At 39.2% G+C, this 25,930-nt stretch overlaps 1 protein-coding gene across 1 annotated transcript in view; it reads left to right on the top strand.

The window, feature by feature from the left end:
* MEIKIN (meiotic kinetochore factor) overlaps positions 1–25,930 on the top strand; it is a gene marked incomplete at both ends in the record, with an annotated part of 141,700 nt that overhangs the window by 16,401 nt on the left and 99,369 nt on the right. Inside the window, 3 exons of the mRNA XM_082650317.1 lie at positions 1,470–1,589; positions 11,122–11,161; positions 19,573–19,637. Of these exons, the coding sequence (XP_082506443.1) occupies positions 1,470–1,589; positions 11,122–11,161; positions 19,573–19,637 (225 nt within the window). The remainder of the gene's footprint in view (positions 1–1,469; positions 1,590–11,121; positions 11,162–19,572; positions 19,638–25,930) is intronic.

Below are 25,930 nucleotides of genomic sequence, written 5' to 3'. Positions count from 1 at the left end.
AGGGATGAATGGAGGAAGAAAATATGGTATATGCATACAATGGAATATTATTCAGCCTTAAAAAAAAAGGAATATCAGGATATATGTATATGTATAGCTGATTCACTTTGTTATAAAGCAAAAACTAACACACCATTGTAAAGCAATTATACTCCAGTAAAGATGTTAAAAAAAAAAAAGGATATCCTGCTATATGCAACACTATAGAAGAACTTTTAGGACACCATGGTAAGTGAAATAAGCCAGTCACAGGAAGAAAAATACTATATGATTCCACCTGTATGAGATATCTAAAGAAGTCAAATTCATAGAAGTAGAGAGTAGAATGTTGGTTGCCAGGGCCCTGGAAGAAAGGGGTGTGGGGAGTTGCTATTCAACAGGTATAATTTCAGTTATGCAAGATGAATAAGTTCTAGAAATCTGCTGCACAGCACTGTGCCTACAGTTAACAATACTCTATTGCACTCTTACAAATTTGAGGGTATGTCTTCTGTTAAGTGTTCCCACCATAATAAAATTAAAAATAAGAGAAGAAACCAAGCAGAAATAGGAATACAAGGAAGATACTGGAAAAAAAAAACCTTCACTGAGATAAAAAAATGTATATTGCATCCATTGAATAGGAATAGGATGCTGTGGGAAAAAAAGGGGGGTGAATATTCAGAGAACAAATTAAATGCAGTAGTAGAATGGAAAACTCAATAGAAGGATTAGAAGATAAGTTGAGGAGATTTCCCAGAAAAAAAAAAAGTCAGGAGGAAAACACAAAAAATGGAGAAAAAAGGTAAGTTAGAGAAGCAATATATGAAATCTAATATCAAACAATAGGAGTTCCAGAAAAAGATAATGAAATAAACAGAAGGAAGAAAATTATCAGAGATACAATTACAGAACACTTTCTAGAGCTAAAGAATATGATTTCTGGATTAAAAGGGCCATACTGTGCCTAGCACAATAGATGAAAAACACCAAGACAAAACATTATGAAATTTCAGAACATCTGAGGATGGAATAAACAGAATGGATTTATACAACTTGGTAGAGTTTAGGATTAAGTAGATGAAAAATACAGAGAAAACTAAACAAACAAGACTTTTATTGACTCCAGGAAAAACAAAAGGTGGTCATGGTATATACCACAAGAGTAAAAATTAAGATTTTTATGGCAGTTTATCATCATTATGTCTATATTGAATATTGGCCTAACTAAATATGTGATATAATAGTATGAGGACAATGGGAAAGAGGTGGGTAAAAGGAAATAAGAGTGTTAGGGGACTGCAGAAGCCCAAAGATTATTTAATATCCTGATGCCGTCAAGGCTTGTCTTTTTTTCTCTGTCTCACCCAAACTTTCTTCAACTACTGTAGCTTGGTATGGGCTGGGGACCTAAGTTGAGGAGAAAAAGGTAATCTGCCACTTGTGTGCTGTTGTTCAAAATTTTGTGCCATTTCTCCCTGCTTTTTTAGATTGGGAGTGTCCCATGTTGGAAGAAAACTTGCTATGTAAGAATTCCACTCTTTTGGACACCAGTAAAGCAGTACCGATACAGAAGGCACTACAGTTTTCAAACCTCTCTGCAATTTTAGGTAAGTTTCACATTCTTTTTCCTCGTATCACAAGAGGAAACCCTTGTCTATATTGGAAAAGCAAAGTACTTTTTCTTTTGAATGATTTCTAAGCTAAATTCATTGATTAGGATTACCTTTGACTCCACATCATATCTGACTAATAGTAAGTAGCTTAAGTACATATGGGTTTACTTTCTTAAAACATTTATTTTGAATTTTAGACTTGAAGAAAAGTTGCAAAAGTAATACTAAGGGTTCCCATATACCTCGCATCCAGCTTTCTGAAATATTATCTTATACAATCGTAATACAATGGTGATAATCAGGAAATTAACATTGGTATTAAACTGTTAACTAAACTACAGACTTTATTCACGTTTCACCAGTTTTTCCACTAACGTCTTTTCTTCTGTTTCAGGATCCTATCTAGGATCCTACATTGAATTAGATTGTTATTTCTCCCTTAGTCTACTGAGATCTGTGACAGATGCTCAGTGTTTGTCTTTCATAAGCTTGATACTTTTGAAGATTACTGATCAGTTATTTTCTAGAATGTCCCTCAGTTTGAATTTGTCTAGTGTTTTCTCATGATAGGAAAGAAATTATGCAATTTTTGATAAGAACACCACAGAAATGATGTATTAAGGAATTCTTAATGTCAGTACATATATCTTCTTATTGGTGATGTTAAACTTCACTTAATTAAGGTGGTATCTGCTGGTTTTCTCCACTGTAAAGTTACTAGTTTCCCTCTGTAGTTAATAAATACCTAGAAAAAGATAGTTTGAGACTCCATAAGTCCTGTTTCTCCTCAAACTTTCATTCACTGATATTACCATTCATCAGAACTTGATTGCCACAGTTCTTACTGTGGTGTTCATCTCATGGTGATTTTCTTTTTTTTTTTTATCTTTATTGGAGTATAATTGCTTTACAATGGTGTGTTAGTTTCTGCTTTATAACAAAGTGAATCAGTTATACATATACATATGTTGCCATATCTCTTCCCTCTTATGTCTCCCTCCCTGCACCCTCCCTATCCCACCCCTCAGGCGGTCACAAAGCACCAAGCTGATCTCCCTGTGCTATGCGGCTGCTTCCCACTAGCTATCTACCTTACGTTTGGTAGTGTATATATGTCCATGCCTCTCTCTCACTTTGTCACAGCTTACCTTTCCCCCTCCCCATATCCTCAAGTCCATTCTCTACTAGGTCTGTGTCTTTATTCCTGTCCTACCCCTAGTTTCTTCATGACATTTTTTTTTCTTAGATTCCATATATATGTGTTAGCATACGGTATTTGTCTTTCTCTTTCTGACTTACTTCACTCTGTATGACAGACTCTAGGTCCATCCAGCTCACTACAAATAACTCAATTTCCTTTCTTTTTATGGCTGAGTAATATTCCATTGTGTATATGTGCCACATCTTCTTTATCCATTCGTCCAATGATGGACACTTAGGTTGTTTCCATCTCCTGGGTATTGTAAATAGAGCTGCAATGAACATTTTGGTACATGACTCTTTTTGAATTTTGGTTTTCTCAGGGTATATGCCCAGTAGTGGGATTGCTGGGTCATATGGTAGTTCTATTTTTAGTTTTTTAAGGAACCTCCATACTGTTCTCCATAGTGGCTGTATCAATTTACATTCCCACCAACAGTGCAAGAGGGTTCCCTTTTCTCCACACCCTCTCCAGCATTTATTGTTTCTAGATTTTTTGATGATGGCCATTCTGACTGGTGTGAGGTGATACCTCATTGTAGCTTTGATTTACATTTCTCTAATGATTAATGATGTTGAGCATTCCTTCATGTGTTTGTTGGCAGTCTGTATATCTTCTTTGGAGAAATGTCTGTTTAGGTCTTCTGCCCATTTTTGGATTGGGTTGTTTGTTTTTTTGATATTGAGCTGCATGAGCTGCTTGTAAATTTTGGAGATTAATCCTTTGTCAGTTGCTTCATTTGCAAATATTTTCTCCCATTCTGAGGGTTGTCTTTTGGTCTTGTTTATGATTTCCTTTGCTGTGCAAAAGCTTTGAAGTTTCATTAGGTCCCATTTGTTTATTTTTGTTTTTATTTCCATTTCTCTAGGAGGTGGGTCAAAAATGATCTTGCTGTGATTTATGTCATAGAGTGTTCTGCCTATGTTTTCCTCTAAGAGTTTGATAGTTTCTGGCCTTCCATTTAGGTCTTTAATCCATTTTGAGCTTATTTTTGTGTATGGTGTTAGGGAGTGTTCTAATCTCATACTTTTACATGTACCTGTCCAGTTTTCCCAGCACCACTTATTGAAGAGGCTGTCCTTTCTCCACTGTACATTCCTGCCTCCTTTATCAAAGATAAGGTGACCATATGTGCGTGGGTTTATCTCTGGGCTCTCTATCCTGTTCCATTGATGTATATTTCTGTTTTTGTACCAGTACCATACTGTCTTGATTACTGTAGCTTTGTAGTATAGTCTGAAGTCAGGGAGCCTGATTCCTCCAGCTCTGTTTTTCGTTCTCAAGATTGCTTTGGCTATTCGGTGTCTTTTGTGTTTCCATACAGGTTGTGAAATCTTTTGTGCTAGTTCTGTGAAGAATGCCAGTGGTAGTTTGATAGGGATTGCCTTGAATATGTAGATTGCTTTGGGTAGTATAGTCATTTTCACAGTGTTGATTCTTCCAATCCAAGAACATGGTATATCTCTCCATCTATTTGTATTATCTTTAATTTCTTTCATCAGTGTCTTATAATTTTCTGCATACAGGTCTTTTGTCTCCTTAGGTAGGTTTATTCCTAGGTATTTGATTCTTTTTGTTGCAGTAGTAAATGGGAGTGTTTTCTTGATTTCACATTCAGATTTTTCATCATTAGTGTATAGGAATGCCACAGATTTCTGTGCATTAATTTTGTATCCTGCTACTTTACCAAATTCATTGATTAGCTCTAGTAGTTTTCTGGTAGTATCTTTAGGATTCTCTGTGTATAGTATCATGTCATCTGCAAACAGTGACAGCTTTACTTCTTCTTTTCCGATTTGGATTCCTTTATTTCCTTTTCTTCTCTGATTGCTGTGACTAAAACTTCCAAAACTATGTTGAATAAGAGTGGTGAGAGTGGGCAACCTTATCTTGTTCCTGATCTTAGTGGAAATGCTTTCAGTTTTTCACCATTGAGGATGATGCTGGCTCTGGGTTTGTCATATATGGCCTTTATTATGTTGAGGAAAGTTCCCACTATGCCTTCTTTCTGCAGGGTTTTTATCATAAATGGGTGTTGAATTTTGTTGAAGGCTTTCTCTGCATCTATTGAGATGATCATATGGTTTTTCTCCTTCAATTTGTTAATATGGTGTGTCACGTTCATTGATTTGCGTATATTGAAGAATCCTTGCATTCCTGGAATAAACCCCACTTGATCATGGTGTATGATCCTTTTAATGTGCTGTTGGATTCTGTTTGCTGGTATTTTGTTGAGGATTTTTGCATCTATGTTCATCAGTGATATTGGCCTGTAGTTTTGTTTCTTTGTGACATCCTTGTCGGGTTTTGGTATCAGGGTGATGGTGGCTTCGTAGAATGAGTTTGGGAGTGTTCCTCCCTCTGCTATATTTTGGAAGAGTTTGAGAAGGATAGGTGTTAGCTCTTCTCTAAAGGTTTGATAGAATTGGCCTGTGAAGGCATCTGGTCCTTGGCTTTTGTTTGTTGGAAGATTTTTAATCACCGTTTCAATTTCAGTGCGTGTGATTGGTCTGTTCATATTTTCTATTTCTTCCTGGTTCAGTCTTGGCAGGTTGTGCATTTCTAAGAATTTGTCCATTTCTTCCAGGTTGTCCATTTTATTGGCATAGAGTTGCTTGTAGTAATCTCTCCTGAGCCTTTGTATTTCTGCAGTGTCATTTGTTACTTCTTCTTTTTCATTTCTAATTCTATTGATTTGAGTCTTCTCCCTTTTTTTCTTGATGAGTCTGGCTAATGGTTTATCAATTTTGTTTATCTTCTCAAAGAACCAGCTTTTAGTTTTATTGATCTTTGCTATTGTTTCCTTCATTTCTTTCTCATCGATTTCTGATCTGATCTATATGATTTCTTTCCTTCTGCTAACTTTGGGGGTTTTTGTTTGTCTTTCTCTAATTGCTTTAGGTGCAAGGTTAGGTTTTTTATTTGAGATGTTTCCTGTTTCTTAAGGTAGGACTGTAGTGCTATAAACTTCCCTCTTAGAACTGCTTTTGCTGCATCCCATAGGTTTTGGGTCGTCATGTCTCCATTGTCATTTGTTTCTAGGTATCTTTTGATTTCCTCTTTGATTTCTTCAGTGATCACTTCGTTATTAAGTAGTGTATTGTTTAGCCTCCATGTTCGTATTTTTTACAGATCTTTTCCTGTAATTGATATCTAGTCTCATAGCGTTGTGGTCGGAAAAGATACTTGATACAATTTCAATTTTCTTAAATTTACCAAGACTTGATTTGTGACCCAAGATATGATCTATCCTGGAGAATGTTCCATGAGCACTTGAGAAAAATGTGTATTCTGTTGTTTTTGGATGGAATGTCCTATAAATATCAATTAAGTCCATCTTGTTTAATGTATCATTTAAAGCTTGTGTTTCCTTATTTGTTTTCATTTTGGATGATCTATCCATTGTTGAAAGTGGGGCGTTAAAGTCCCCTACTATGAATGTGTTACTGTCAATTTCCCCTTCTATGGCTGTTAGTATTTGCCTTATGTATTGAGGTGCTCCTATGTTGGGTGCATAAATATATACAACTGTTATATCTTCTTCTTGGATCGATCCCTTGATCATTATGTAGTGTCCTTCTTTGTCTCTTGTAATAGTCTTGATTTTAAAGTCTATTTTGTCTGATATGAGAATTGCTACTCCAGCTTTCTTTTGGTTTCCATTTGCATGGAATATCTTTTTCCTTCCCCTCACTTTCACTCTATATGTGTCCCTAGGTCTGAAGTGGGTCTCTTGTAGACAGCATTTATACGGGTCTTGTTTTTGTATCCATTCAGCCAGTCTGTGTCTTTTGGTGGGAGCATTTAATCCATTTACATTTACGGTAATTATCAATATGTATGTTCCTATTCCCATTTTCTTCATATGTATGTTCCTATTCCCATTTTCTAACTAATGGAAATTTGTTATTGTAGGTCTTTTCCTTCTCTTGTGTTTCTTGCCTAGAGAAGTTCCTTTAGCATTTGTTGTAAAGCTGGTTTTATGGTGCTGAACTCTCTCAGCTTTTGCTTGTCTGTAAAGGTTTTGATTTGTCCATGAAATCTGAATGAGATCCTTGCTGGGTAGAGTAATCTTGGTTGCAGGTTTTTCTCCTTCATCACTTTAAATGTGTCCTGCCAGTCCCTTCTGGCTTGCAGAGTTTCTGCTGAAAGATCAGCTGTTAACCTTATGGGGATTCCCTTGTGTGTTATTTGTTGTTTTTCCCTTGCTGCTTTTAATACGTTTTCTTTGTATTTAATTTTTGACAGTTTGATTAATACGTGTCTTGGCATGTTTCTCCTTGGATTTATCCTGTATGGGACTCTCTGTGCTTCCTGGACTTGATTAACTATTTCCTTTCCTATATTATGGAAGTTTTCAACTATAATCTCTTCAGATATTTTCTCAGTCCCTTTCTTTTTCTCTTCTTCTTCTGGGACCCCTAGAATTCGAATGTTGGTGCGTTTAATGTTGTCCCAGAGGTCTCTGAGACTGTCCTCAGTTCTTTTCATTCTTTTTTCTGCTCTGCAGTAGTTATTTCCACTATTTTATCTTTCAGGTCTCTTATCCGTTCTTCTGCCTCAGTTATTCTGCTATTGATCCCTTCTAGAGTATTTTTAATTTCATTTATTGTGTTGTTAATTGTTGCTTGTTTCCTCTTTAGTTCTTCTAGGTCCTTGTTAAATGTTTCTTGCATTTTCTGTATTCTATTTCCAAGATTTTGGATCATCTTTACTATCATTATTCTGAATTCTTTTTCAGGTAGACTGCCTATTTCCTCTTCATTTGTTAGGTCTGATGGGTTTTTATTTTGCTCCTTCATCTGCTGTGTGTTTCCCTGTCTTCTCATTTTGCTTATCTTACTGTGTTTGGGGTCTCCTTTTTGCAGGCTGCAGGTTCGTATTTCCCGTTGTTTTTGGTGTCTGTCCCCAGTGGCTAAAGTTGGTTCAGAGGGTTGTGTAGGCTTCCTGGTTGAGGGGAATAGTGCCTGTGTTCTGGTGGATGAGGCTGGATCTTGTCTTCCTGGTGGGCAGGTCCACGTCTGGTGGTGTTTTGGGGTGTCTGTTGCCTTATTATGATTTTAGGCAGCCTCTCTGCTAATGGGTGGGGTTGTGTTCCTGTCTTGCTAGTTGTTTGGCATAGGGTGTCCAGCATTGTAGCTTGCTGGTCGTTGAGTGAAGCTGGGTGTTTGTGTTGAGATGGAGATCTCTGAGAGATTTTTGCCATTTGATATTATGTGGAGCTGGGAGGTCTCTTGTGGACCAGTGTCCCAAAGTTGGCTGTCCCACCTCAGAGGCACAGCACTGACTCCTGGCTGGAGCACCAAGAGCCTTTCATCCACACAGCTCAGAATAAATGGGAGAAAAAGTAGAAAGAAAGAAAGAACGAAAGAAAGAGGATAAAATAAAATAAAATAGAGTAAGATAAAATAAAATAAATTTATTAAAATAAAAAATAATTATTAAGAAAAAAATTTTTGTAAAAAGTAAAATACCAAAAATGGACGGACAGAACCCTGTGATAAATGGTGAAAGCAAAGCTATACAGACAAAATCTCACACAGAAGCATACACATACACACTCACAAAAAGAGGAAAAGGGGAAAAAATAATAAATCTTGCTCTCAAAGTCCACTTCCTCAATTTGGGATGATTCGGTGTCTATTCATGTATTCCACAGGTGCAGGTACATCAAGTTGATTGTGGAGATTTAATCCGCTGCTGTTGAGGCTGCTGGGAGAAATTTCCCTTTCTCTTCTTTGTTCGCACAGCTCCTGGGGTTCAGCTTTGGATTTGGCCCCGCCTCTGCGTGTAGGTCGCCGGAGGGTGTCTGTTCTTCACTCAGAGAGGACGGGGTTAAAGGAGCCGCTGATTCAGGGGCTCTGGCTCACTCAGTCCTGGCGGAGGGTGGGGTACAGATGCGGGCGAGCCTGCAGTGGCAGAGGCCAGCGTGACGTTGCAGCAGCCTGAGGCGTGCTGTGCGTTCTCCCCGGGAGGTTGTCCCTGGATCACGGGACCCTGGCAGTGGCGGGCTGCACAGGCTTCCGGGAGGGGAGGTGTGGATAGTGACCTGTGCTCGCACACAGGCTTCTTGGTGGCGGCAGCAGCAGCCTTAGCGTCTCATGCCCGTCTCTGGGGTCCGCGCTGATAGCCACGGCTCACGCCCTTCTCTGGAGCTCCTTTAAGCAGTGCTCTTAATCCCCTCTCCTCACGCACCAGGAAACAAAGAGGGAAGAAAAAGTCTCTTGCCTCTTCGGCAGGTGCAGACTTTTTCCCAGACTCCCTCCCGGCTACCTGTGGTGCACTAACCCCTTCAGGCTGTGTTCACGCCCCAGTCCTCTCCCTGCGCCCCAGTCCTCTCCCTGTGCTCTGACCGTAGCCTGACTCAGCTCCCAGCCCCCGCCCACCCCAGCGGGTAAGCAGACAAGCTTCTAGGGCTGGTCAGTGCCTGTTGGCACCGATCCTCTGTGCGGGAATCTCTCCGCTTTGCCCTCCGCACCCCTGTTGCTTATCTGCTGTTCTGATTGGGTGATTTCTATTATTCTATCTTCCAGATCACTTATTTGTTCTACTGTGTCATTTAGTTTGCTATTCATTGCTTCTAGATTGGCTTTTATCTTGGTAATTGAATTGTCCACTTTTGATTGGTTCATTTTTATAATTTCTAGTTCCTTGTTACAGTGATCTGCATTTTTATCAATAATCTTTCTTAATTATGTTAGCCTTTTTATTACCACCTTTTTGAGTTCAAGGTCTAGTAGACTGGTGAGCTCAGTTTCATTGTTTTTTTCTTACAGAGGATCGTTGTTCTTTTAATTCGGAATAGTTCCTCTGACTTTTCATTTTACTTAACTTTGTCTCTATTAATTTAAGAGAAACAGTTATCTACTATGGTCTTGAAAGGGTGTTTTTATGTGGGAGCATCCTGGTGCAGGCTGTGTGTGTCCCATGTTTTGGTGCAAAGGCTGGTTTTGGTATAGACCCCAGCCATGTCCTTCCTCAGGTTTTTCTGGCTGTTATCCCCTTGATAGGGGGTGTGGTTCATGCTAGAGTATCTAGAGCCTATGCAGAATGTGAGGCAGGGCTTCCTCTCTGCCCAGTGGCTGTCACCACTTTGTCAGAGGCAGGTCTGCTCCCCAGTTGTTGGATTAGAAGCTCTGAGGGTTGGGTCTGATCAGGCTCTGTTGCCCTTGAGTCTGTCCCCTGTCCCAAAGCAAGTGAGGCTTGTTCAGTCACAGAGGACCTGTGTGCCACCTGTGTAGGCATCTGTGATTCTGCTCAGCAGCTGCTTAAGTTCGCGTCCCTTTCTCTGTTGTATTTGTCCCAGATATAGTGCAAGGCTCTGGTGTGACATAGGCTGTGGCTGGCGGTCAGGGCATTGTGGATATAGGAACTGAGGTGGCTGTGCTTCCTCCTGAGATCTGGGCTGCCTCTGTAGCAGACCTCTCCCAAGACCTGCCTGCTCCAGATCTACCACTAAGGTGTGGTGTGGAATTGGTGGAGCCAGGGCACTCTCACTGGGAGCCGAACCACCGTGTATTCCTGAGCGTGCTGACAATGGCCTCCACAGCTCCACCCAGATCACATTCCAGGCCCTCTTGGTGGTCTCTGCATAGCTAGATGGAGCCCTCTCCCAGGGCCTATGTGCTCGAAGTTCAGGGCTTAACCACTGCACACTCTTTTGATGCCACCCTATGCGCACGCTGACAGTACCCACCACAGCTCAACCCGGATCACACCCCAGGCACCCTGGTCTGTCTCTGGGTAGCTAGATCAAGTCTTTGCCCAGAACCTACACCAGGCTATAGTGTGGAGTGAGTGGGGCTGGGGTACTTGCCCCTTTGGGTTGAGAAGTGACATGAGGTTCTCTTTGCCCTGATTGTTAGCAAGCCAGAATGTGTGTACTCCTTAAGGTAGAGTCTAGGCTTTTTCAGCCCTTCTGTCTGTCTCAGCAGATTTCCCAGCAGGCCAGGGTGCTTGTCTCCTGTGCACAGGACCCAAGGACTGTGATGTCCAGGTTGGGCTTGACTTGCTTGCTCCCCAGGACGAGGGTCCACCCATGTGGACCTTTTCTTCCTTACAGATCTCTCCCAGGGGCACAAGTCCTGACCCAGTGCCGTTTTCTTCCATCTCACCTGGTTATGTGGAGATCTGTCTCACAGCTTTGGTTGTATAGGAGTTTTTTCTGCCAGTTTCCAGTTAGTTTTCCATGAGAATTGTTCTACATGTATATGTATTTTTGATGTGTTTGCTGTGGGAGGTGAGTTCCACATTCTTCTATTCTGCCATCTTGGTTACCCTCCCCTGAATTATATTTCTAATAGATTGTTTTTTTCCCTTTCTTAGGTACCTCTTCAGAAGACTATCAGAAATGCCATAGGAAAGTGTAAGAACTAACATTTTAAAAGTTGTTGTGCTTTTAAAACTTTGTGTACTAATAGTTATATAGCAAGTATGATTGGTAACCCACAAATTCAGATGTTTGTTTATTCAGTGTTTGTTGAGGACTCACTGTATACCAGAACTGTTCTGATTGCTGGAGGTATATTTACTAACTATCCATCTGTCTGTCTATCTATCTAATTGCTGTAGTGAACAAAATTGATTAAAAACAAAATCTCTGCCTTCTTTGAGTCCACATTCTAGTTGGAGGAGATGGACAATAAATAAATAAGCAAGTAAATTTATACCATGCTATATGGTAATGAATGCTATGGAGAAAAATAAAACAAAATAGGGGACTAGGGAGTATTGGGATAGAGATTTGCTCTTTTAAGTGGTGTGGTCCGAGACTCACCATTGAAAAGGCAGCATTTGAGCAGAGACCTAAAGAAGGAGACAGAGCAAGCTGTGTAACTCATTGGAGAAAGGAGCATTCCAGGTAGAGGGAATAGCTGGAGCCATGCCCCGAGGCAAGAAGGCCTGGGCTCCTGGTGTGAGGTGAGGGAGGAGGAGTGAGGTAAGAGATAAAGTGAGAGAAGAATCAAGAGGCCAGATCATATAAGGCACTTTAGTCAAATATAAGTGAATTGGAAGGTCTTTGAAGGATTTAGAAGGATGATATGATATGACTTATGTTTTAAAAGAATCATGCTAGCTGCTGTGTTGAGAATAGACTATGATGAGGCAAGGAATTAGGGAAATTATAGTTAGGAGACTACTGCCCTAATATGGGCAAGAAATATTGGAGTATGGACCAGAGTGGCAAGAGGGGAGATAGTGAGAAGTAGGATTTTGGATATATTTTGAAAGCAGAACTAAGAGGATCCACTGAAGGACTGAGTGGTGAAGTATGAAAGTAGTCAAGGCTAACACCATGGTTTTAGCTTGAGCAACTGGAAGGGTGGAGTTGCCATTTATTAAGATGGGGAAGACTGAGGAGAAATGTATTACCAGGGGCAGATGAGTTTGGCTTAGGGCATATAGACTGAAGGGTAAGGTATGTGAGAGAGACGTTCAAGGAGGTGATCACATTCTGGATCATGAATACCTTAAGAGCTGGTATTTTTATTTTTCCTGAATATGATGAGAGCCTATGAAAGCTTTTCAGTAGGACTGAAAATATAATGATTTTTTTTAACACCTAATCTTCAAAGGTTGAAAGAACTTACACAAAATTCATACAAGTTTAAAAACAAAGTCAGGAGACACCATCACGAAAGTGAAAAGACAGTATACACAATGGGAGAAAATATTTGCAAATCATATATCTAATAAGGGAATTGTATGCAGAGTATGTAAAGAACTCTTATAACTCAACAATAAAAGGACAAATAACCTGATTTAAAAATGGACAAAGAGGGCTTCCCTGGTGGTGCAGTGGTTGAGAGTCCGCCTGCCAATGCAGGGGACATGGGTTCGTGCCCCTGTCCGGGAAGATCCCACATGCCGCGGAGCGACTAGGCCCATGAACCATGGCCGCTGAGCCTGCGCGTCCGGAGCCTGTGCTCCGCAACGGGAGAGGCCACAACAGTGAGAGACCCACGTACTGCAAAAAAAAAAAAAAAAAAAAAAAAAATGGACAAAGCATCTGAACAGGCATTTCTCCATAGAAGATAAACAAATGGCCAATAAGCACATGAAAAGATACTTAATATCATTATCCATTCGGGAAATGCAAATCAACTTCATTGAGATACCACTTCACACCCACTCGGATGGTTATAATCAAAGAGACAGATAACAAGTATTGTCTTGGATGTGGAGAAGTTGGAACTCTCATACATGGCTGATGAGAATTTTAAATAGCGAAGGTGCTTTAGAAAATAGTTTGACAGCTCCTTCAAATGTGACCCAGCAATTCAGTCCTAGTTTTGCATACCTAAGAGAAATGAAAACTATGTGTACACAAAAACTTGTACATGAATGTTCACAGCAAGTTTATTCATAACAGCCAAAAAGTAGAAACAATCCAAATATCCATCTGCTGATGAATAGATAAATAAAATATGGTCTATCTGTAATGGGATGTTATTCAACAGCAAAAAGAAGTGAAATTCTGATATGCACTAAACATGGATGAACCCTGTAAATATTATGCTAACTGAAAGAAGCCAGTCATACAAGACCACATATTTTATGGTTTCATTCATATAAGATAGCAAGAATAGACAAATCTATAGAGACAGAAAGCAGATTAATGATTGCCTAAGACTGGGGGGGTTTGGGAAGAAATGAGAATTGACTGCTAGTGGGTACAGGGTTTCTTTCTGGGGTGATGAAAATGTTCTAAAATTGACTGTGATGGTGGTTGCACAACTCTCTGAATATACTAAAAAACATTGAATTACACACTCTAAATTTGTAAATTATATGGTATGTGAATTATATCAATAAATCTGTTAAAAAAGACAAAGTTAGGACCAAGCAAACCAAGGAGATATGATTTTTAATAGGCGATATAGATATAACCAGATTTTTTTTTTACCAGAATTAAATGGTAGACAGTACAATGTGGTCTTCTTTGATGAGGATCTATAGTATTGGTACTTTGTGTTGCTGAGTGTGTGGGGGCAAGGACTGATAAACTGCTGAGCAAAAATTTCTGTGGAATTTTTAATTACCCAAACAAAATTCTTGCCAATCATCCTACCTCTTCACAAACATATGCATCATATTTCTGTCTTGTGCAATCACTCTTGCAGCAAAGAAGAAGATGGATTAGGAATGATTAGATTGAAGGGATGACTATTGTGGCATTCCAAGTGAGGCATGATTAGGACCTGAACTTTAGTGGCAAGGATTGCTTAGAAGGAAAACTTGAGAACAATTCAAGAGTGATAATCAACTGTTGTTAATGATTGGATGGTTAAGAGAGGAAGATGGAGTCCATGATGACCCTCAGCCCTCTGACTTAGGAAACAGGATGAATGATGACTCATTCACTACGTGAAGGAACACAAATAGAAAAGCAAGAGTGAGTTGGAGTGACAGGTCTGGAAAACACTGAAATACCTACAGCACTTTGAAGTGGAGATATCTAGCAGGCATTTGTATATCCCAGCCTGGAAAGCAAGGGAAAGGTTCTGGGCTGAAAGCATAGTTGTTCTCTTGGGAAAGTGTGTAGAGTGAGAAAAGAATAGTTTTAGTGTGATAGGCTCCTTATAGTTATGCTTGCATCTAAATGATGAGAAATTTCTGAAGAAAAGAAAATCAATGACTGTTATTCTTGGGTGAATTATTCTTCCTTGGTGAACAACAGCGAAAATTCTAAGGCTAAATTATTAAGAAAATATAGCTTTGTTGATTTATTTTTTTAAATAACTGATCTAAACTTCTCACGGGCTTTGATCACCTTTCTCCCCTGTTTAGCAGGGAAATGATGAGTTAAAGTTATTAATGCCATCCAGTTACTTCCAGGTAAAAGTCTCTTTTGGGTAAAAGCTGAGTCTTTCATATTTTCTCCCACTCCATATTCCTGAGGATGATCATACCTCTTGATTTGCCTGGGACAGTCCCAGTGTGTGCCTGCTGTTCTCACATAATCTTTTATAGAGCTTCCTTTTACTCTCAGAAAGGTCCCAGTTTGGACAAATCGTCACCCTAAATATAGGTGTATAGGCCAGAGGTGGGGGAGGGGTGAAGTTGGGTCTTGAGGGTGTCTGGGATCCACAAGTTGTCTCTGAATTTTTACTGATTTGTGCTGCAGGTTTCAAGACTAGTTCATACCTGGGCTGGACTCTACTGATAAAGTCATTGATGAACTTACAGCTGTATTTTGGGTCTGAAGTCCTCCATTGCTGATTTTTCCTCACCTTAGCTTTTATTGCCACCCCAAACCCCTTAAGTCTCATTGAAGTCCTCCATCCAGACTTTGACTTAGTTGCCTTTCTACAACCTTCGTGGTAAACTCACCTAGACACAACAGCCCTATGCCGGGTGTTTTGGTTCTAAATTTGACCACCTTCTCTGCATTGCCTTTGGTATGTGGAACCTTGAGAACTAGTTTACAGTATACAGGAATTAAGGGACTCTTAGGAGGGCTGAGGCCTCCTCTCTGCCTGAGTATCCCAAGCTCTTATTTTTATGTTGAGTTTCCTCCTTGTGTGGATGTTTTCTCCTAGAGTTCTAAACAGGGAGTTTGGCACATGCCCTCTACTTTGGGCTTTCTCTTCACCTCTTCTAATGTCATCATCACACCTATTACCCCCACCTCCAGATTTTGGGCTTGAAGGAGAGAAGTCAGTCCCCATTGTCTAACTGCTTGTTTCCTAAGCCTGTGTCCCCTTTATCTTTCCAATAAACCTTTAGGCTGGAAGGCATAGAGGGGGGATCTATCTTAGGTCACATGAGTTCTTACAGTAAAACTCTGTAATTCATGTAAAACTCTGTGGTTCTGTCTACAAGCCTTAATCTATATATGTTAATAGGACCTTGAGGAATGTAGCAGGATGTTAAATGTGCTTTCATGTAGTCTTAGAGTTTGACCTTAATAGATGAGAACAAAATAAAAATGACAATTACCCCATCCCCTATTCTGTGTAGAACCATCTATGTAGAATTTGTAATAAGTGAGATCAAAACCTAATTCTTTCAACATTAGACCATCACCAATCTCTAAGCTATTTAAGAAAAGACAAAGAATGCACTGAGAGGATGAAATGATCAAGAATGTTTCTTTGATAAGAGTTATTGATGTCATATGCAAGGAGAGGAGAAAACTTCTCCCTCACCTCAACACAAGAGAGAAGCTCCCAGAGATCCATTTGGAAAGTTCAACGTATGTTCCCTGGAATTTGGTTTCTGACTCACACCTGGTAAAGCTAAAAGCAAGAAAGTCTGTTAGATGCTTTGGAATGGCTGATAAAGAGGACACTAGAAATACTTTCAGAGTTTGGCACAGCAAAGATTTGTGCATATTGCCCAGACGTCAGACATAGATCCCACAGAAGGGATCATCTTGAAAAAGGGATCATGCCAAATACGACTTCCTGGAAAGGACAAAATAAACTTGACTGAAAGAGACTGGAAATTTTACCATCAAATTGAAAAGCTGAGGACATCATAAAGAGCAAGTGAGACAGCCCCAGAGATAGGGAAATCTTATCACTGAACCCTTCAAAATACTTCAGGTTTGGGCTTCCCTGGTGGCGCAGTGGTTAAGAATCCGCCTGCCAATGCAGGGGACACAGGTTCGAGCCCTGGTCCAGGAAGATCCCCCATGCCGCGGAGCAACTAGGCCCATGCGCCACAATTACTGAGCCCGCGCTCTAGAGCCTGCAAGCCACAGCTACTGAAGCCTGCGCACCTAGAGCCCGTGCTCTGCAACAAGAGAAGCCACCACAGTGAGAGGCCCACGCACTGCAAGTAGGCCCCACTCGCTGCAACTAGAGAAAGCCCGTGCACAGCAACAAAGACCCAACGCAGCCAAAAATAAAATAAATAAATTTATTTTAAAAAAACTACTTCAGGTTTGAAAGAGTCAGCATTTGGTTATCTGTCATGCCCAAAGGGCACCAAGGACATATTAGAATAGTATCAGTTAAGAAAGACCTTTCCTACAGTTCCTTCCTGCTACTCCAATGCCAAAGGATCCTAAAGAGTAGTTAACAAATGGGGAAGGAAAAAGAGCAAGAAATAGAGGAAAAAAACAGTGATGGTTGCTTTCCTCACTGCAGGCTATGAGTCTAAATCAGACCTCAGTTGGGAAAAGGAAGAGGTTTAAGTTGGATAATAAGAGTTTAGTGTTGTGATATTATGCTGGGCTTTTTATTACCTGAAAATGTCTATTGGGCTTCCCTGGTGGCGCAGTGGTTGAGAGTCCGCCTGCCGATGTAGGGGACACGGGTTCGTGCCCCGGTCCGGGAGGATCCCACATGCCGTGGAGCGGCTGGGCCCGTGGGCCGTGGCTGCTGAGCCTGCGCGTCCGGAGCCTGTGCTCCGCAACGGGAGAGGCCACAACAGTGAGAGGCCCGCGTACCGCAAAAAATAAATAAATAAAATAAAATAAAATAAAATAAAAATGACTACTTATAGGCCAGAGAATACCACAAAAGCAACAGAATACACCTGAAAGGGGCAAGAAAGTACTATTTTGACAGGATGAATTTATTTTTTTGTATCTGATTCCTTTTTCCAATATTTTTTATTGAAGTATAGTTTATTTACAATGCTGTGTTAATTTCTGCTGTGCAGCAAAGTGATTCCGTTATACATATATATACATTCTTTTTAAAATATTCTTTTCCATTGTGGTTTTTTATAGGATATTGAATATAGTTCTCTGTGCTATACGGTAGGACCTTGTTGTTTATAAATTCTATATATAAAAGCTTACATCTGCTAACTCCAACCTCCCACTCCATCCCTCCCCCAATCCTCTCCCCTTTGGCAACCACCAGTCTGTTCTCTATGTCTGTCATTCTGTTTCTGTTTCATAGATAGGTTCATTTGTGTCATATTTTAGATTCCATGTATAAGTGATATAGTATGGTATTTGTCTTTCTGTTTCTGACTTATTTCACTTAGTATGATAATCTCTAGTTGCATGCATGTTGCTGCAAATAGCATTATTTTGTTCTTTTTTATGACTGAGTAGTATTCCATTGTATATATGTACCACATCTTCTTTATTCATTCATCTACTGATGGACATTTAGGTTGTTTCCATGTCTTGGCTATTGTGAATAGTGCTACTATGAACATGGGGGTGTATGTGTCTTTCTGAATTATAGTTTTTGGTTTTTTTTTTAACATCTTTATTGGGGTATAATTGCTTTACAATGGTGTGTTAGTTTCTGCTTTATAACAAAGTGAATCAGTTATACATATGTTCCCATATCTCTTCCCTCTTGCGTCTCCCTCCCTCCCACCCTCCCTATCCCACCCCTCCAGGCGGTCACAAAGCACCGAGCCGATATCCCTGTGCCAAGCGGCTGCTTCCCACTAGCTATCTACCTTACGTTTGTTAGTGTGTATATGTCCATGACTCTCTTCGCCCTGTCACAGCTCACCCTTCCCCCTCCCCATATCCTCAAGCCCGTTCTCCAGTAGGTCTGTGTCTTTATTCCTGTCTTACCCCTAGGTTCTTCATGACATTTTTTTTTCTTCTTAAATTCCATATATATGTGTTAGCATACGGTATTTGTCTTTTTCTTTCTGACTTCACTCTGTATGACAGACTCTAGGTCTATCCACCTCATTACAAATAGCTCAATTTCGTTTCTTTTTATGGCTGAGTAATATTCCATTGTATATATGTGCCACATCTTCTTTATCCATTCATCTGATGATGGGCACTTAGATTGTTTCCATTTCCAGGCTTGAATTATAGTTTTTAACAGGATGAATTTAAAGAGGAAATATGAAGGAATAAAATACTTGTTTGCATACTGAGTTCAACTTTTCACTAAAGCAGTAATAGGAATTTAAAAATCATTTTCTCACATTCAGTTTTCAACTCCACTGTCTTGCTGGGGATTCAGAAATTCCACTTTGGTGGTCAAAGGCTGAGGGTTTGATTCTTTTGTACTCCTCTTGTAATAGCTAATCCTCTTTTACACATTTCGATAAGATTGGGGTCAGTCTCATTTGTGAAAGTATAAAATAGAACAGAGTATTAATTTTTTTAAGTATTATTTCTAATGTTACTTGAGATCCTTACCACAAGAATCCTGGAAAACAAGGGACTTCCCAGGTGGTCCAGTGGGTAAGACTCCACGCTCCCAATACAGGGGGCCCAGGTTTGATACCTAGTTGGGGAACTAGATCCCACATGTATGCCACAACTAAGAGTCATGCTGCAACTAAGAGTCGGCATGCCTCAACTAAGAAGTCCACATGCTGCAACTAAAAAAAAAGATCCTGCATGCCAGAAAGAACATCCTGCGTGCCACAACTAAAACCCAGCACAGCCAAAATAAATAAATAAATAAATAAATATTTTCTTTAAAAAGGTAATGAGGTATCATTTCTTAAAAAAAAAAAAAAGAATCTTGGTAAACAAGATTGCTATTCCTTTTCCATAAATGAGATAATCAAGACTCAAGACAGGTAAAGTAACTTTCCCAAGGCCACTGAAGTGTAAGTAGCAGAACTGAGCTTTAAATCAACGTCTGTCTGATTCTAAATACTATGCTTTGTCCTCTACACATACTATCTCACACTGATGAACGTATAAGTATATTGCCCTTTATTATGAAACTATTTGTTCATATAGATATGTTAGCATTTTTCCTAACTAGCTTTATTTTTTCTATAGGATAATTGATTGCATAAAAATGTCTTTAAGTATTATTTGAGGATTCTCAAAAGTTACTGAAAGAGTAAAAGAATCCCATTAATTTGTTCTTATTCTAGCATGATGATGTTAGCAGACCAAAGTATTTCTCCAAAACCAAAGAGTACTGCAAGTTCAGAATCAGGTAATTAGTAATGAAACTAATCATTTTCATAATCCTCTATTTATTTTTAACATCTTTATTGGAGTATAATTGCTTTACAGTGTTGTGTTAGTTTCTGCTGTATAACAAACTGAATCAGCTATATGCATACATGTATTACCACATCCCCTCCCTCTTGCGTCTCCCTCCCACCCTCCTTATCTGACCCCTCTAGGTAGTTGCAAATCACGGAGCTGATCTCCTGGTGCCATGCAGCTGCTTCCCAGTAGCTATCTATGTTACCTTTGGTAGTGTATATATGTCAATGCTACTCTCTCACTTCGTCCCTGCTTACCCTTCCCCCTCCCCATTCCTCAAGTCCATTCTCTACGTCTGTGTCTTTATTCCTGTCCTGCCCCTAGGTTCATTAGAACCATTTTCTTTTAGATTCCATATATATGTGTTAGCATACAGTATTTGTTTTTCTCTTTCTGACTTACTTCACTGTGTAGGACAGACTCTAGGGCCATCCACCTCACTACAAATAACTGAATTTCATTTCTTTTTATGGCTGAGTAATATTCCATTGTATATATGTGCCACATCTTCTTTATCCATTCATCTATTGATGGACACTTAGGTTGCTTCCATGTCCTGGCTATTGTAAATACAGCTGCACTGAACATTGTGGTACATGACTCTGTCTGAATTATGGTTTTCTCAGGGTCCATGCCCAGTAGTGGGATTGCTGGGTCATATGGTAGTTCTATTTTTAGCTTTTTAAGGAACCTCCATACTGTTCTCCATAGTGGCTGTATCAATTTACATTCCCACCAACAGTGCAACAGGGTTCCCTTTTCTCCACACCCTCTCCAGCATTTATTGTTTGTAGATTTTTTGTTGATGGCCATTCTGACTGGTGTGAGGTGATACCTCATTGTAGTTTTGTTTTGCATTTCTCTAATGATTACTGATGTTGAGCATCTTTTCATATGTTTGTTGGCAATCTGTATGTCTGCTTTGGAGAAATGTCTGTTTCGGTCTTCTGCCCATTTTGGGGTTGGGTTGTTTGTTTTTTTGATATTGAGCTACATGAGCTGTTGTATATTTTGAGATTAATCCTTTGTCACTTGCTTTGTTTGCAAATATTTTCTCCCATCTGAGGGTTGCCTTTGAGTCATGTTTATGGTTTCCTTTACTGTGCAAAAGCTTTGAAGTTTCATTAGGTCAGCTTTGTTTATTTTTGTTTTTATTTCCATTTCTCTAGGAGGTGGGTCAAAAAGGATCTTGTTGTGATTTATGTCATAGAGTGTTCTGCCTATGTTTTCCTCTAAGAGTTTTAGAGTGGCCTTACATTTTACATTTTACATCTTTACATCTTTAATCCATTTGGAGTTTATTTTTGTGTATGGTGTTAGGAAGTGTTCTAATTTCATTCTTTTACATGCAGCTGTCCAGCTTTCCCAGCACCACTTATTGAAGAGGCTGTCTTTTCTCCATTGTATACTCATGCCTCATTTATCAAAGATAAGCTGATCGTATGTGCGTGGGTTTATCTCTGGGCTTTCTGTCCTGTTCCATTGATCTATATTTCTGTTTTTGTGCCAGTACCATACTATCTTGATTACTGTAGCTTTGTAGTATAATCTGAAGTCTGGGAGCCTGAAGCCTCCAGCTCTGTTTTTTTTTCTCAAGATTGTTTTGGCTATTTGGGGTCCTTTGTGTTTCCATACAAATTGTGCAATTTTTTTGTTCTAGTTCTGTGAAAAATGACATTGGTAGTTTGATAGGGCTTGCACTGAATCTGTAGATTGCTTTGGGTAGTATAGTCATTTTCACAATGTTGATTCTTCCAATCCAATAATATGGTATATCTCTCCATTTGTTTGTATCATCTTTAATTTCCTTCATCAGTGTCTTATAGTTTTCTGCATACAGGTCTTTTTTCTCCTTAGGTAGGTTTATTCCTAGGTATTTTATTCTTTTTGTTGCAATGGTAAATGAGAGTGTTTCAATAATTTATCAGATTTTTCATCATTAGTGTATAGGAATGCAAGTGATTTCTGTACATTAATTTTGTATCCTGCTACTCTACCAAATTGATTGATTAGCTCTAGTACTTTTCTGGTAGCATCTTTAGGATTCTCTATGTATAGTATCGTGTTATCTGCAAACAGTGACAGTTTTACTTCTTCTTTTCCAATTTGGATTCCTTTTATTTCTTTTTCTTCTCTGATTGCTGTGACTAAAACTTCCAAAACTATGTTGAATAATAGTGGTGAGAGTGGGCAACCTTGTCTTGTTCCTGATCTTAGCGGAAATGGTTTCATTTTTTCACCATTGAGAACGATGTTGGCTGGGGGGTTGTCTTATACGGGCTTTATTATGTTGAGGTAAGTTCCCTCTATGCCTACTTTCTGGAGAGATTTTATCATAAATTGATGTTGAATTTTGTCAAAAGCTTTTTCTGCATCTATTGAGATGATCATATGGTTTTTATCCTTCTGTTTGTTAATATGTTGTATCACAATGATTGATTTGCATATTTTGAAGAATCTTTGCATTCCTGGGATAAACCCCACTTATCATGGTATATGATCCTTTTAATGTGCTGTTGGATTGTTTGCTAGTATTTTTTTGAGGATTTTTGCATCTAGGTTCATCAGTGATATTGGCCTGTGGTTTCTTTGTGACATCTTTGTCTGGTATTTTGTTTTTTTTTTTTTTTTTTTTTTGCAGTACATGGGCCTCTCACTGTTGTGGCCTCTCCCATTGCGGAGCACAGGCTCCAGATGCGCAGGCTCAACTGCCATGGCTCACGGGCCCAGCCGCTCCGCAGCATGTGGGATCTTCCCAGACAGGGACACGAACCCGTGTCCCCTGCATCGGCAGGCGGACTCTCAACCACTGTGCCACCAGGGAAGCCCCTTTGTCTGGTTTTGGTATCAGGGTAATGGTGGCCTCGTAGAATGAGTTTGGGAATGTTCCTCCCTCTGCTATATTTTGGCAGAGTTTCAGGATAGGTGTTAAGTCTTCTCTAAATGTTTGATAGAATTTGCCCGTGAAGCCATCTGGTCCTAGGCTTTTGTTTGTTGGAAGATTTTTAATCACAGTTTCAATTTCAGTGCTTGTGATTGGTCTGTTCATATTTTCTATTTCTTCCTGGTTCAGTCTCGGAAGGTTGTGTTTTTCTAAGAATTTGTCCATGTCTTCCAGGTTTCCATTTTATTGGCATATAGTTGCTTGTAGTAATCTCTCATGAGCCTTTGTATTTCTGCAGTCTCAGTTGTTACTTCTCCTTTTTCATTTCCAATTCTATTGATCTGAGTCTTCTCCCTTTTTTTCTTAGTGAGTCTGGCTAATGTTTTATCCATTTTGTTTATCTTGTTAAAGAACCAGGTTTTAGTTTTATTGATCTTTGCTGTTGTTACCTTCATTTATTTTTCATTTATTTCTGATCTGATCTTTATCATTTCTTTCCTTCTGCTAACTTTGGGTTTTTTGGTTCTTCTTTCTCTAATTGCTTTAGGTGTAAGGTTAGGTTGTTTGAGATTTTTCTTGTTTCTTGAGGTAGGATTGTATTACTCTAAACTTCCCTCTTAGAACTGCTTTTGCTGCATCCCATAGGTTTTGGGTCATCCTGTTTTCATTGTCATTTGTTTCTAGGTATTTTTTGATTTCCTCTTTGATTTCTTCAGTGATCTCTTGTTTATTTAGTATTGTATTGTTTAGCCTCCGTGTGTTTGTATTTTTTACAGGTTTTTTCCTGTAATAGATATGTAGTCTCATAGTGTTGTGATCGGAAAAGATACTTGATACAATTTCAATTTTATTAAATTTACCAAGGCTTGATTTGTGACCCAAGATATGATGTATCCTGGAGAATGTTCCATGAGCACTTGAGAAGAAAGTGTATTCTGTTGTTTTTGGATGGAATGTCCTATAAATATCAATTAAGTCCATCTTGTTTAATGTATCATTTAAAGCTTGTGTTTCCTTATTTATTTTCATTTTGGATGATCTGTCCATTGGTGAAAGTGGGGTGTTAAAGTCCCCTACTATGATTGTGTTACTGTCGATTTCCCCTTTTATGGCTGTTAGCATTTGCCTTATGTATTGAGGTGCTCCTATGTTGGGTGCATAAATATTTACTATTGTTATATCTTCTTCTTGGATTGATCCCTTGATCATTATGTTGTGTCCTCCTTTGTCTCTTGTAATAGTCTTTATTTTAAGATCTATTCTGTCTGATATGAGAATTGCTACTCCTGCTTTCTTGTAATTTCCATTTGCATGGAACATCTTTTTCCTCCCCTCACTTTCAGTCTGTATGTGTTCCTAGGTCTGAAGTGGGTCTCTTGTAGACAGCATATATACTGGTCTTGTTTTTGTATTCATTCAGCCAATCTATGTCTTTTGGTTGGAGCATTTAATCCATTTGCACTTAAGGTAATTATCGAAATGTATGTTCCTATTACCATTTTGTTAATTGCTTTGGGTTTGTTTTTGTAGGTCTTTTCCTTCTCTTGTGTTTCCCACCTAGAGAAGTTCCTTCATTTATTGTAAAGCTGGTTTGGTGGTGCTGAATTCTCTTAACTTTTGCTTATCTGTAAAGGTTTTAATTTCTCTGTCAAATCTGAATGAGATCCTTGCTGGGTAGAGTAATCTTGGTTGCATGTTTTTCCTTTTCATCACTTTAAATATGTCCTGCCACTCCCTTATGGCTTGCAGAGTTTCTGCTGAAAAATCGGCTGTTAACCTTATGGGGATTCCCTTGTATGTTATTTGTTCCTTTTTCCTTGCTGCTTTTAATATTTTTACTTTCTACTTAATTTTTGATAGTTTGATTAATATGTGTCTTGGTGTGTTTCTCCTTGGATTTATCCTGCATGGGACTCTCTGCGCTTCCTGGAATTGATTAACTATTTCCTTTCTCATGTTGGGAAGTTTTCAAGTATAATCTCTTCAAATATTTTCTCAGTCCCTTTCTTCTTCTCTTCTTCTTCTGGAACCCCTATAATTCGAATGTTGGTGCGTTTAATGTTGTCCCAGAGGTCTCTGAGACTGTCCTCAATTCTTTTCATTCTCTTGTCTTTATTCTGCTCCCTGGCAGTTATTTCCACCATATTATCTTCCAGCTCACTTATCTGTTCTTCTGCCTCAGTTATTCTGTTATTGATTCCTTCTAGAGTATTTTTAATTTCACTAATTGTGTTCTTCATCACTATTTGTTTGCTCTTTAGTTCTTCTAGAGCCTTGTTAAGTGTTTCTTGTATTTTCTCCATTCTGTGTCTGAGATTTTGGATCATCTTTACTATCATTACTCGAATTCTTTTTCAGGTAGGTTGCCTATTTTGCCTTCATTTGTTTGGTCTTGTAGGTTTTTACCTTGCTCCTTTGTCTGTAACATATTTTTTTGTTGCTTCATTTTTGTTTTTTTTTTTTTTTTTTGATGTGTGGTGCTGTATTCCTGTCTTACTGGTTGTTTGGCCTGAGACATCCAGAACTGGAGTTTGCAGGCAGTTGGATAGAGCTGGGTCTTGGTGTTGAGATGAGGTTCTCCGGGAGACCTCACTCTGATTGATATTCCCTGGGATCTGAGCTTCTCTGTTAGTCCAGTGGTTTTGACTTGGAACTCCCACCACAGGAGCTTCAGCCTGACCTCCAGATTGGGAACCAAGATCCCACAAGCTTCGTGGTGTGGTTAAAAAAAAAATAAGAAGAAAAAAAAAGGAGCAGTACAGTATCAAAGAATAAAAAAACAAAATAAAATTAGAAAGATGAAAAATATATTAGGAAAAATAAAACTATAATTGAAACATCTGCAACAAGGTAAAATAAAACCACAACAGAAAAAAGAAAAAAAAAAGGGTGGGGTGGGGTGGGGGTACAAGCCAGAAGGAGAGATCACCAGTCATTGGGGGTTCCTCCATCCCCTTAGGTGTCCGTGGTCCCCCACCGGTGCCTGCTAGATGCCCTAGTTGTGAGGAGATGCGAATTTTGTTTCCTCCTAGTACACCATCTTGACCCTGACTCCCTCTATTCATTTTTGTCACGGTGCTGCAGTATTTGTTAAGAAAACTGGTAGCCCAGGAAATTGAGTGCTTTTTAGTGTGGTTGTATTTAAGAAATGAAGATATGTGAGGTTAGGTCTTAACTATCCCCACAGCACCCATCATTAATTCATTTAATAAACGTTTACTGAGTATGTATTCTGTACTAGGTATTACTATATATACCGATAGGGAGTGATGTATTTTCCCTGACCTTGTAAATTTCATTCGGAGGAGAGGAAGATAATCAGTAAACAGATGCATTGGAGTTATGTGTGATGG

The sequence above is a fragment of the Grampus griseus genome, assembly GCF_964374135.1.
Source record: "Grampus griseus genome assembly, chromosome: 3".
Classification (NCBI taxonomy): Eukaryota; Metazoa; Chordata; class Mammalia; order Artiodactyla; family Delphinidae; genus Grampus; species Grampus griseus.
Note: the sequence above shows the minus strand (reverse complement) of the source record. Positions and strands in the feature narration are given on the sequence as shown.